This window comes from Falco cherrug, chromosome 9 (assembly GCF_023634085.1).
Source record: "Falco cherrug isolate bFalChe1 chromosome 9, bFalChe1.pri, whole genome shotgun sequence".
Lineage (NCBI taxonomy): Eukaryota > Metazoa > Chordata > Aves > Falconiformes > Falconidae > Falco > Falco cherrug.
This window is the reverse complement of record NC_073705.1, coordinates 49,252,355-49,265,706: the sequence shown is the minus strand read 5'-3', so window position 1 is coordinate 49,265,706 and position 13,352 is coordinate 49,252,355. Positions and strand designations below refer to the sequence as shown.

Sequence of the window (13,352 nt, the reverse complement as noted above, 5' to 3'; positions counted from 1 at the left end):
GCTCAAAATCAGTGAGGACTGGCAGTCCGGAGTCACCCTGCCATCAGCAGCCTCCCTTTTTGAGAGGTGGGGACTCCCACCCCCTAACTCAGCTCTAAAGGAGTTTGAGTCTCCTGCAGTTCTCTGCAAAAGCAGCTGGATTCCACGTCTTGATTCTGCACAAAGAAATATTCCCCATCTCCCTTTGGGGCACTACTGCTCACAGGAGGCGGCGAAACAACCAAACAATTGCAAGACTCTAACTCTTTAAGGTTTTCTCATCTTTGTGGAAGGAGAACCTTGGGGAAGGCTCCTTCCCACAAGAAGGCAAGCTCTTTTTCCCAAGGGTTTCTGGGGGTCCAGGTGCTCAGAGCTCAGCAGGGCCAGCTGGCTATAAGCCCTCCTTGTCTCTTATGGAACACGACCGATGAAGTGATGAGCAGTGCTGGGCTTCTGCGAGAGCTGTGCCCCGCAGCCAGGCTGGCCCATGGTTCCCCCAGGAACCCAGCGGGGCATCGCCTGGGGCTCAGCAGTAACACGCAGGTATTCTGGGAGATATGGCAGCACCGTGATGACGTTCAAAATTAAGGAAAGTTGGCACGGCTTAACATGCCTTCTGCCCACTGAAAGCACCAGCAATAATTGTGGTTTGCCCTGCTTGTGCACGGTTTGGAGCAACTGGCCCGATGGCCGAGTGCTCTGCTGATTGCGTTGGCCATAAACCACCAATTTTTGCTCCTGTGCGGTCCACTTGACTGAGTAATGTTCCATGAAATTTGGGAAGGTTTGCTCTACAGAGCAGTAAATATATCCTTTTAGTTTGCTGGGGGGCCAGTAAAGGCTTACTGGGGTTTTAATGTGGAAACGAATCTGGCTCTCGGATGTGCACTGCTGCTGTTCCTCTGGCTTTACCCAGACAGGCATATTCTCATTGCAGATTTTTATGTCACATTTATATAATATCTTCTGTTCTAAAGGATCCTAATGGATCCTTTATGATCCTCTTCCCCTTTCCCCTCGCCACTTTCCTCTTTGCCTCCCTTCCCTTTCAAAGAGGTACGTTATACTGAACCGGCACTCTACGCAGGCAGAATGCAGCTCCCCAACTGAAAATCCACTTGGCAGACCTAAAGGTTGTGGCCTTGTCATTAAAGCGACATGTAAATTGATAGTGCCCTTTAAATAATGCTATTCTAGGGAAAGGTGCCATAGGATTCAACTGGGTAACATACGCACGGAAGTCCTCAGAAACTCATTTTTAAAAGCATATACGCTATTAACTAGCTCTGGGTCATCCAAGAAGCAGGAAACAACAATGGTATTTTGAGCCTGTATGAATATCGCACAGGTGGTGAACAGCCAAAGACACCCCCGACAAGTTACCACGCAGGAATACGGGACAAAGATTTTCATTAAGCAGAGCCAGCCGAAAAGAAATAATTCTCTTACGAAAGGACCTCACAGCTACATCCCTTTGCTACTGTTTGCTGACAACATCCATTAATATTCCAGTGAATTCAATTGAATGATAGAATATACCTGTTATTCTCCGAAGTACAGCCACTTGGGTATACCTGGAAAGTTCAGCAGCAGTCATGCGGCTAAAGAGCTGCTGACATTCATGGGAATCTGTTACAGCCATTCAATTTAGAAACAATTCCAGCATCAATGTCCCATGTGGTCTAGAGACTGAGAGTCTTACCCTGGCCTCAGAACCTGGAAATCCCAAATTCTGGTTTCAGTTCTGACTTTTACTGTAATTTGTGCCTGAAGATCTACTAATCTCTTGGAGATTATCGCTAAAGCCCTGGAAAAGGAATGTGGAAGAGCAGATGTGACTGCCTAAGCTCCCAGCTCTCTCAGAGGTTGCAGCATCTTCAGAGATGCTCTGGGCACAAACATTTAAACAATTAAATATTAAACTGTGACACTCTGCAGGTTCTCCATAGTGCCAGAAGAAGGGACAGGCCACCAGCAGTTTATTGCCTGATATTTAGCACCATCTTGTAACTGCCTAAGCATCTCTTTCCTAAGCCATCTCCAGAAACAGAGGAACGGATGGGTAATTCTCTAATTGAAAACATCCAGGACAACACACAGTAAAATACAAAGGACTTCCAGAATGCAGAGGACAACAGTTTCTAAACTGCTTCGCACTTAATTTATTGCTTGGGATGTCTTCACGTTGGTTTTATGCTATGTTTTTACAAACCACTCCGAGAATATTTTAACTGCTTCCAATATACCATGTGCTTTAGATTTGTTAAATTCTTGTCTTGCTTTGTTGTAATTATAATGCCATCACTGGTTTCCCATCTGCTTCCACCCCCATCCCCTTACTTTCTTGTCAGGAACCTGCTTTTCCAAAGCCTGCTCCTGTTGGGAAAGAATTTACCTCTCCCATGTTGTTTTTCTAGAGGTGGCAAGTGACTGTTCATACTTTCTGGTGGATTGCCCCTCTAGGTATAGCCCCTCTGCTCCTAATATTATTGCCCAGGAGCTAGAAAGCCGGTTGGCTACTTACCAAAGACTTTTTTTCCCCCTTTGATTTTTCTTGTTCGGTTGGGGTTTTTTTTGTTTGTTTGTTTTGTGGGTTTGTTTTTGGGTTTTGGTTTTTTTGTTTTTTTGGTTTTTTTTTTCCCAGAAAGAACCGCTAGAACTATACAAATACTTGGAATGAGAGAGAAGAAATTGTAACGTGTTCATTCAGCAATTATTATGGAATACACTTAAATTCAGAATAACATCAGAAATTGTAATTCTTGTGGGTTTTAGCCACTTCCATCGCAAACTTTATTTCTGAATTGTCCCTACTCTCCATTTACCATTTAATATTTTTCTACCCTAGGTACTTCTAGGGCAAAAAGTTGGTAGCATCTAAGCGTAGCCCAGGTTTGCAGCTAAAAGAATTTACTATAAAATGATGCCAAATTCTTTTCAGTTTAATCGTTAATCAACCTTGAATATTTAGATCTCAGGCAAAAATAAGTAAATATGCCCAATAAAACTTATCCAATAAATTAAGCTATTACCTAGATCGGAGACAAGTATTCAATAACTACAAATGAAATGGAAAGCTCACTGTTAAAAATGATATATCGTCATGTTAGGCGAGACTCTACATTATGTCATTATATCTACATTATATCAAATAAAGTAAATTTTTCCTTAGTGAAAAAGGAAGAGCAAAGCAGATGTCATAGCAAGCAATCAGTAAAAACATTTTGAGAAATAAAAGTAACAATGTTGTCCAACACATGATTGGCAACTGCTGAAACATAAATTAAACAAATTTCCCATTGCTGCTTATGGGAAAATTATGCAGATTAGAATTTGATTAGGTTTATATCATGAGACTCAATTTGGACTTTTAATCTATTAAGCTCCAATAAATGAGGCATCTGAATAGCTCCCCTGAGCAGCAGCAGTAATAACCACAGCAGTCATTTTTTGCAATATGTATTCCAACAATTTCTTTAGCAGATGATTCCACGGCTTTAAGTACAATTACTTTGTAACTTCTACAAAAATTTCAGGTGTATACAGTGAGGAAATGGATCCATACAAAATGCTTTAACAGACATTTTGTGATAATCAACATATGTCACTCTGTTCCAGCAATATTGTTTTTCCATCAGCTTGGACTTACTTACAGTCAACTTCATGGTCTGTGTGGGCTAAATAGTGCCAGCAGACTTGTAAATTATCCGAGCTGGAACTGAGCTGGAAACCTACAGTAAAATGTCGTTAAGTTCTCTATAGGCTGGGTCAAAACTAAAATCCCACATTTGAGGCTGTCTTGGGATCAAAGGTTTAACTGTGAAGGCTGAGACCACATTTTGTCAAAGAAATCTGAACTGGATTCCAAAAGCCAAGCTCTGAGACAGGTTGGATTCAGATCAAGACCACCTCTAATTTATCTGGCAGGTATGCGCCATCGGCCTCCTGCATGCTCCCTGCCACCTAATCTATTTGCAAGTGTCCAAAAACTCCTCTCCCACCTTACTCTGCATTGTAAAAAAAGGCGACTCCTGGCAAAGCCTGCCAACTGGAAAGCATATCGTGCCCATGTCCCATCCTGCCAGATTTCACCAAATCCCATCACAACTCTTTAGTGGACAGGTCGTCATAAAAGACCATAGTCAAGTGACAGTACACAGGTGATTCCCTAAGATTAAATTTGTAATTTATAAACTTCAGGGCTCGATTAAATGCTCAGAGTAAAGGAACATGGATTTTGTGTTCACGTGTGAATATACTTTTTAAAGAGAGGTTTAATGGAGAATTTTCTTCTGGTGTTAATGCTTTCAGCATACTACTACAAAGGTCCTCTGCAAGCCAAAATTTTTTACCAGAACCAGAAACAGGGGGAAAAAAAAAAAAAATCAGTCATGCTCTTTGTCACTTGAATACTGCCTTCTGTAACACACACAACCTCAGAGTAGCAAGCCTGTTGAAGACATCTCAGTAGATAGCATGTGTGAAAATGGGTGCCAAGTCGCTTTGAGCTATGCCAGTCTACACAGTGCTAACTCAACCAGCTCCTCCACAGAAAGCACAATAAATCACATGCACTCAGGGGCAGTTACCACTGTGGGGAATGATAACTGCCTAAGGAGTATCTGTATACCACTTCAAACAAAACTCTCCTGATCCAAAAAGGTAGCTGACAACACCTCTGTTGCAGTTTAATCTGAACCTTGCCAATAATGTATGATGCCCAATTTGAAACAGGCGTAAGGAAACGCCATCCTAGGGCTTGGGGTATATTTTCAAAACATGCGCATTGTCACATCAGCACAATTACATTTCAGAATTACTGGTATTACTGGTCAGTATAAAACCCATCCCTGTCATGTGCAACAAAGTTACATGAAAGATAAGTACATCCAGAAAGTACTTCCATTAAAAAAGATGTCAACTCTTTCATACTGTAGTTCACAGGAGTGGCTAACACATCAAACCAGCCTTATACTCTGTTCTGTTTGGCGTATTATCCCGGGTTTATATGTCACATATACATTATGCCTTATATATGTGTGTATATATATGTGTGTGTGTATATGCATATACATGATATACATCTAGTCCAGTTTTAATATGTCTACCACATAATAAAATTGTCTAATTTATTGCAGTTTCTCTTGACTCTGACTGCAAATACACAGACAATGAAGATTTCCTTTTCTTTCTACTATTTTTCCACATTAAAAAACCCCACACACTAAGTAGAATTTACACAGTTAAGGAATCAGGATGAATCTGAAGTAGCTCTCTAATTATGCATTCTTGAATGATGTACCAGTAGCAATATATTAACTGCTAATAATATCTAAGGTGAAGAACTGCAGCGATACCACTTGTAGTACCCGATCTGTGAAGTTTGAGAATCTCTGTTTCAATCAGTACAGGATCCAGAATCAAGAAGCCAGAAAGCAACTTATGCCTCTGATGGCCGTTCTAGGGGGAAGAATATCCAAAGCATAGTCACCAGTGCAAATAATCAGAAAGTTTGTTCAAACGTATCAAAAACACCCAACCAGGACAAGTATATACAAAACCAGTGAGGTACTGCCTGCTTTTAAGAAAAGACAAACTTTCCATCGCTAAGTTTGCCCTATTTTGGCTTACCATTTTCCCCCTCTTATTGAATATTAATCATCGAAAGAAAAGTAACTCGTCATCATGACAGAATGACTCATACTGTTTTATTACACTTTTTTTTCAAAACCCTATGAATGGCGTACTTCAAGGAACCTTGTCCCAAGATTTTATGACAAAACCCCCTTTTTATGAACTCGAAAGAAGATGTGGTAGCAAGGGGCAGCCAATGAAATCCACTACGACATAACAGAGTATCTGAGATTGATCTGTTTGCTTAGGCGCATTTACTAAACTGGAAATAGCAACGTTGCTAAACTGGAGTTATATGGAAAAATCTTTTTGATATTTGCCCTACAGGAAGGAGTTCATCAAAACATTACTTTAATCAGCTTGTCAAACACTGATTTCAAGACAGGGTGGATTAGATAATTGAACAGGGATTTTTTAATATAGTTGAATTTACTTCTGAAAAGTTTTAAGCTACTGTTCTAGGAAGACCTCTTCTTCATACATGAAAAATTACAATGGGAACAATTCACAATTACTGAGGATTTACAATAGATATAGCTTCTAAAATACACAGATTAATATGATAACAAGATAGTTCAAGTAGCCTTTCTGAATTTAATCTTGGTTACAGCATAAACTGGTTCTGAGCAAGCTCACACTTATGACTAATGGAACATTGGTCCTTAAGAACACCTCCTGTAACCATAGTGTTACTACTCCAACCCATCTGTCCTCAAACAAACAAGAAACAGCTCTACAAACATTTTGTTTCCTCAGCCCCCATACAACACTGCCTGATTTCAGTGAAATCTCTCTTTCTTTTTTTGTCCAGATAAATGATTTAAGAAATGTCTGGCTACCTTTGCCCTCACTTGGAGACTCATTTCTAAGTCACAACACAAGCAGACTGACATAAACTCAGCAGAAATGGGAAATCCTACGACAACATCCAATCACATTATAATCCTGCCTATACATTTAAGCAAAAATCCCATCGAGTCAACCTTCCAGAAAATATATGTCCTGTTAGGCTGTAGGGATACTTTGCCTCTCAATACTAACCAGTAATCATGCTCCTGTATTAGTATTAAGAGTACTTGACATTTAAAGCTGAATACGAAATTTAAACCAGCAACCAAACCTCAAGTCAATACGAAAGGTCCAATTTCAACTATACTTTCATAGGATCTACTTAAAGCTCCAAGGAAAGTTTTCCAAAGATCAGGTATACCTATGACATTACAGAAACTTTATATCACCTTAATCTTGTATCCAGATAAATCAATATGAAAATTCCAGGCACCCATAATCTTATTAGGGTGCGTTGAATGAAGATAAATCACAATGACTAGTCAAGAACAAAGTTTACCCCATTTCCTTCAATAAAAATTCTTACTGTAGCATTTGCAAAATTCATAGATTTACTTTTTCAGGTTTGGTTTGCTCAGACATCAAAAAGAAAAGTTGCAAAAATGCATCGTTGGTTGCACAGCGGTATAGATTCTCAGCTGAAGACCATGCCTCTGCTCAGCCTGCATATCCACCTCTGCACATGCTGAAAGGTTGGAAGGTTCCTGATAACCAGAAGCTACCAAGTTTTTAGAGAGTGTCTACTACACAAAGTCTGAGATGCCTCAAATTTAACCATGTCAAACATAAAAATCAACAGGTCTGCCTTGACAGAAGAATGCCAAGTATTTTGTAATTTTTACCCTAAAGCTGTCGAATTTGTGCAGCTCACTAGCAGGTGTTAAACCGTGCTCTTCTACAGTGGAAACCTACAAACTAGGATTTAACTGGAAAGCACAAAGACCTAAACCCTAGCTTCCTACTGTAACGTTATCAGACTGATGGAAAATGCTGGATATTGATGCTTTGAATCTCTTGCAGACTAAAGCAAAACCAGTGACGTTGATCTCTGAATTCATGTACGTCCTTTAAAAAAACCACCCACCTTTATGCATATAAATAACCATTTATTAAACAAACAATACGTACTGAAGCAAAGAAAGATACCAGAATTATGCTCATGAGGCTGCCTGCTATGGTATATAACTTTCAAACTATCTTGTAATCCTGTAATATATTATCTATATGTTCCATTTTCTTGAAGTTATCTTCATAATCAAGATGCTATCACAAGTATCGTGGGCATTGGAACTATTTTTAATTTTCATTTAAAGAGCAATTAAAGAAAGACAATGGATACACAAGATAATAAAGTAAGTGATTAGCAGCATGCAAATGACATAGGCTTAATGATAATACCCCGTTCTATTCTCCAAAGGGCCTGTCGGGAGAAACCCTTCCTACATGTGGTTGTGCAGCTAATGTGCCTCAGCCTACAATTACAACATTGCTGACACCATTAACCACTGAAATAACATCACTTCATGAAATCCTTGTTGTCTCATTAAAATGCAAAGGGTCAGGTAATTTACCAGCATTGTGTGTCTACTTTTGTTGTGGGTAATTAGCAAGCATTACCCAGCATGGACTCCAACTGGGAAATAGCAAACCTGTGAAATATTAAAAAGAATTGTTTTTTTTATTTGATGGGAATTTGAAAGATTCGCAATTGCAACGTCAACACACCTTTCTAGACAAGAGGCCATGAAATACAGACCTTTTATGCATTTAATGCCACAAGATTTTATGGTTGGTTATTTTAGAAACTAAAAGTCAAATTTTAAGAAATTTACTCCTGTATAACTGGATCTAGATATGCATTGCCTTCTGCAATTAAGACCTTTTTAAAAAATACAGAGAAGCAAACCACCTTACATTTTTTTAAAGACTTAAAAACCCAAAATTTCTTCAAAATGTTTTTTTTTTTTTTTTAAAGTTAAAACACAGAGGTTGGTACGGTACATTCTAATACCCATGTTCCCTTTCTTCTTGCTAATTGAAGCCCCCTATCATCATTTAAAGCAACCTTGATAACATCCACTATTGGCTCACATCTTGTCAGTGAGCAGAACGGTCTCTTATTCTTTAAATGGAAGTTTTGGAACATAAAACACATTCCAATAAAAGTGAACAGAAAATTATGAATTCATTAAACTACTTTGGTATCTTGTGCTATATATAATATTTATATTCCAACTACTGTAAAATATGCTTTAATATCTTTAGGCAACTATAAGGACTTAAATATTTATAAAATGGCTAAAGATAAAGTATAGCACTCTTATTCCTACATACAGATGATGTAAGGCATGCAATCAAAGACAATAACACTTTCAACCCATTTGTCATCTTAAAGGAGCCTTTCAACTTCAGATCCCTTGTGAGCAATCTACATAAGAGTTGTTGCCTACATAGGCAACTCCAGAGGAGTTTGCTCCTTAAAAACTACCAAGAGTGCTATACTTCACATAAAACAGGGTTTTCTGAAAATGGAGACAAAACTATAAATTTGCAGGCAAAACAGCTCCAAGTGGGGCTTCAAAATACTGCTGTATTTATCTCTGGGACATCTGGGAACAGGAAGCATTTTGATTTAATATTTCATAACATAGAGGCAATTGCTTCCTTGCCTGGTGTATAATTAATGCTCATAAAAACAGCGTGGTTTTTTTTTTTATTCCTCAGCATCAGAAATGCACAAAATAGTACACCTTCATAATAGGGGGTTTGCTTTCAAGATGTTGAACGGCAAATAATAATAAAATAGAGTCACCAAGAATTTATCACAGTCTTGGGATGGTTAAATATATTTATAGTTTAAGTGTGAAATCACGTGCTTGATGTACTGTACTATCTACCTCCTCGGCTGGGTTTTATCTTTCTCTGGCTGAAGCAGAAGGTATCTGGAAAGCAGAGAAAGAGGATGAGAGCTCAAAGGTGCTGGAGCCAGACCCTACAGCACTTCTCAAGTACAGGGAAACTGTGTCTCTGCAGCCATTCCCCAACACATTTTTAGCTTAGCAGCAACAGAATTGAAACCCTCTTTTCTTAATGGTTTTTCTCTCTTGCTAGGAAAACTTTGAGAGAGACGGGAAGCTCTTTTCCACGTGTGTAAGTTCCAGCCCCTAACGTTAGTGTCCAGCTGCAAGGAAAATATAAGCATCGCAGCCGGTGCTGGGTGGGAAGGTTTCTGCTGAGGGTTTCTGGCGTGGGCTGGCAGGCGAGCAGGGTCCTAACTGAGGTGGCTTCCACAGCACGGGAAACAAAGTCAACAGCCTCTCTCCCACCCAGCCTCTTTAGTTTATTTAAGTTCAAATCTTGCAAAGACTTGCACATAATCTAACTTTACACAGGTGGATAGTTTCATTGAAGTCAGAGAGATTTATTAACCTGTATAACATTGAGCACATAACTTAAGTTTTGGAACAAGCAAGGCATCAGATTGTAAACTTGCCAGGGCAAAGGCTATATTTTATTCTTGTATATATCAGGACTATGACAACAAGCTCTTAATCCCATCTAGAGCTCCAGTGTGCTACCATAAAATAAATAACAGCTATCAGCTGATCCATCTAGTTCAGCAGGATAAGAAATTATGTGCATGTAGCAAAAAGGTAATACTGAGTTATTTATCACAGTGACCTAATCTTCAAAAATTGGATTTTTTTGTGAGCAAATGGTGATGTGGGACATGCGCTGGGAAGTCAGGCTACCCTTATGTCATTCCTCAGTTATTAACTCCATTACTTAGGATGGTCAGCCTTTGTTTAGAAAAATAATGATGAAACTGAACTACAACAAACATTTCAAAATTCAATTAGTTAATAACCAAGCAAGTAGAAAAATTTTGTTAATTGCATTATTTTTGTCATTTACAACAACTGATGCTGGCAAAAATACAAGGAGCACTCAGAAACACACAGCATAAAACCACCCTTAATCAGGTGTAGCCCCTACACTAAACTATCGACCCTGACAAACCCATAACCCCAATGTCAACGCAAAACACTCGCCATCTTTGCAAATGTGACTGGTAGGATGGATATCATCTATGAGAAAATTTTTCACAATATCTATGTGATTTAGGAAATTATGAGCCATCTGTAAGTATAACAAGCATTCCGTAACCTAAATTACACTGATTTGCAAAGACACACACGAATCTAAATGCTGAAAAGATTAAAGTTAGTGTCATAGCTCACTTTCACACTTAAAAAAATTACCCCAGATCTTTCACTTTTTGCCAGCACTGCTTATTTATTTATTTTTATTATTACATCTACATTTAGTATTCTACATTTACTTATATGCTTTCCTAAGGAGGTTAAGTAACCCCTTAAACTCTCAAATTATTTAGCTGGCTTAAGTAGAGTTTGATTTTCTGTGTTCGAAAGTAAGGCACTTTATTTCTACATTTTCATGTAATATAACAAGTTAAACATAGGAAATAGTACTGGAGTGGCCACAGAATATTGAATTCCATAGCAGCCTAAAAAGTAACTGTGTCTATGATTATCCAACCCTATATTCTGAGTTCTTCACTTAAAACCTTTAAGTTATTATTATAAAATAAGACAAATAAAGATACAACATTCAGCCGACCCCCCTCCTTCGGGAATTGTTTTGAACTTATAACGAATGCCTGTAATGGTGCTACAATACAGTTATCTCTGAAAGTGACACAAAACTTTTACTAATGAAGCATTTCAGACAGTGTTTATTTTTTCCCCTTCTTTAAGAACTTTCCCTCTTTTCCAATCCTGATAATGCCATGTTCTCTCTCTTTTGCTAACATTTCTGAGATAAAACAATCAAGAATTCTTGCTTGGTAGAGGTGAAAAAGAATATATTACCTCCAAAACACAATGGAATACAGATCTCAAATTCATTTCAACAGGAAATTTCTTGCAGGAGATTGCTACCCTACGTCCATCAAAAATTGCAAAAAATTTAAGAATTAATCAACAGATCATGAAACAAATCTAACGGAACTCCGGGGCTAACCATTTCTGCCCTTTCAAGCGGCATCTAAGCCAGCTCCACAAAAAATGATGATGAAGCCACAAGTGATTTTTAAAGGAACTGGATCAAATGAAACTAAACTCGTACAAGGTTATTTTAGCTTGTGCAATCTGTTACACTTGAAAGTCAGCGTGTAAAATTCTGAGTATGTTTACTTGATTTTATAGGATTTTCCCCAGAAGAATCCTGCCATCATGCATGAGATGTATTGCCCAGGAGTTCATCCCCTCTTTATTTTCTTCTCTTTATTCTTTCTTGTTGGAGGATCTATTACAGTAACTGTAAATGAAGGCCCTAAAAGGATCTCTCATATGTTGAAATAGTGTTCCTAGGGAAAATTCTCGTAAGTTGAAGTCATTCAGAAAACAGCTGCAATTGTTACTATGCTGAAATACATCTACCCTGCTGTACTGTGATCTGTCTTGTAACGTCCATGGAAAAACATGTTACTATACAGCCCCCCCTTTCTTTACTTTAGACCTGCTTGGAGCCATAAGATCACTTTTCTTTATTGTTTAGTAAGTGTTTTTTAATGAAACGTACTGCTTTTATTATATAGGACTCAAAATAAGATCTAAATCACTATCCAGTAAAAGAAAATTATTGAGTTGGATATCTAACGTTACTACCCAGAGGCTACTCTGGTACAGTATTTATAAATCTCTAAACAGTTAAGTATAATTGTCTTTCTGGTTTTCGGGAAGAAAGCCAAATAGCAGTTTTAGTTACAACTAAAGAAAAACATTTTGTGTTGAGCCCTGTTCATCTGGTGGGTAAAACAACAAGTAAAATTCCCACAATGGAAATTCTGAAAGAAAATGCAGGAAATATGACAAATTAAATGGGAAGAGCTAATAGATGCTACTTGAAGAAGAAAGGATAGAAAGGTCAACAGACAGGAGGAAAGGATTGTTACCGGGGCTCTCCCAGCAACTGCCAAGGCACAGCCCATCCCAGACTCAACCTTTGTGGGTGTTTTGAAAAAATGTTCTGGCTAGGGAGCACAAACGCTTAACACAGATCTGATATCCTTTAGTCTTATCTCCAAACTATTTCTTGATAAAATAAACTCACTTTGCATTTGAGGGGACAGAATGAGAATCAGGAAGGACCAAGGGACAATAGAAAAAGCCTGCAGCACTTGAGGGCGACCTTTTTGCCCCACCACAGACATACCTCTTCACAAACCTTTCTGGGAAAACAGTCAACATCTATGAGAGGAACTGCAAGATAAAAACAGGACCTCCCTCACCACACAAAAGACATCTGACTGGCTTTACGAGTCATTTTGCAAAGAGGTGGGCCAAAAGCCACCATCACGGCATTTTGTATCTCGGAAGTTGATGTCACTGAATGAAAATGATAGCTCTCTGCAACTTCAGTTGGATACGCTTTGGTCTTTCTGTCCTTGGAATCTAGGTCTCCCAAAGGCAACAAACTGCCCTGATGACTTCCAAAAGCTCATTTCAGGACATCAGCGACTGCACCCCTAACCTCTAGTGAGCCTAAGGGTTGCCTGGTCAGCTTTGAAACGCCCAGTGCAGACAGCCATGAGAATGCTTTCAACATGAGAGCTTTGGACACGGGTCTGATTTGAAAGAGTTTCTTGTTCTTTTCCAGTAGACTTACACATTTTATGGAAAGGAGACTAACAATTCCTTCCAGAACAGTTAGTAAGCTTTTCCTTCTATGGAAGGCATCTTGTTTCCATTCACAGTTCTCTGTAGTCATGCGTTTGGTCATATGTTTCTAGACAGCTGATGATGAATATAGATTTGACAACTTAGTTAACTTTCATCTGCTCTGGGTACTCCAGGGTCCTTTGTAGC

At 38.7% G+C, this 13,352-nt stretch overlaps 1 protein-coding gene across 26 annotated transcripts in view; it reads right to left on the bottom strand.

The window, feature by feature from the left end:
* The window catches only part of KCNMA1 (potassium calcium-activated channel subfamily M alpha 1), a 505,772-nt gene that overhangs the window by 35,631 nt on the left and 456,789 nt on the right, over positions 1-13,352 (bottom strand). For 12 of the 26 annotated variants that reach the window (XM_055720090.1, XM_055720092.1, XM_055720089.1 and 9 more), the window contains one exon: positions 9,360-9,404. The exons of the other annotated variants lie outside the window; for them this stretch is intronic. In XM_055720090.1, the coding sequence (XP_055576065.1) occupies positions 9,360-9,404 (45 nt within the window). The remainder of the gene's footprint in view (positions 1-9,359; positions 9,405-13,352) is intronic. 26 annotated transcript variants of the gene reach the window in all.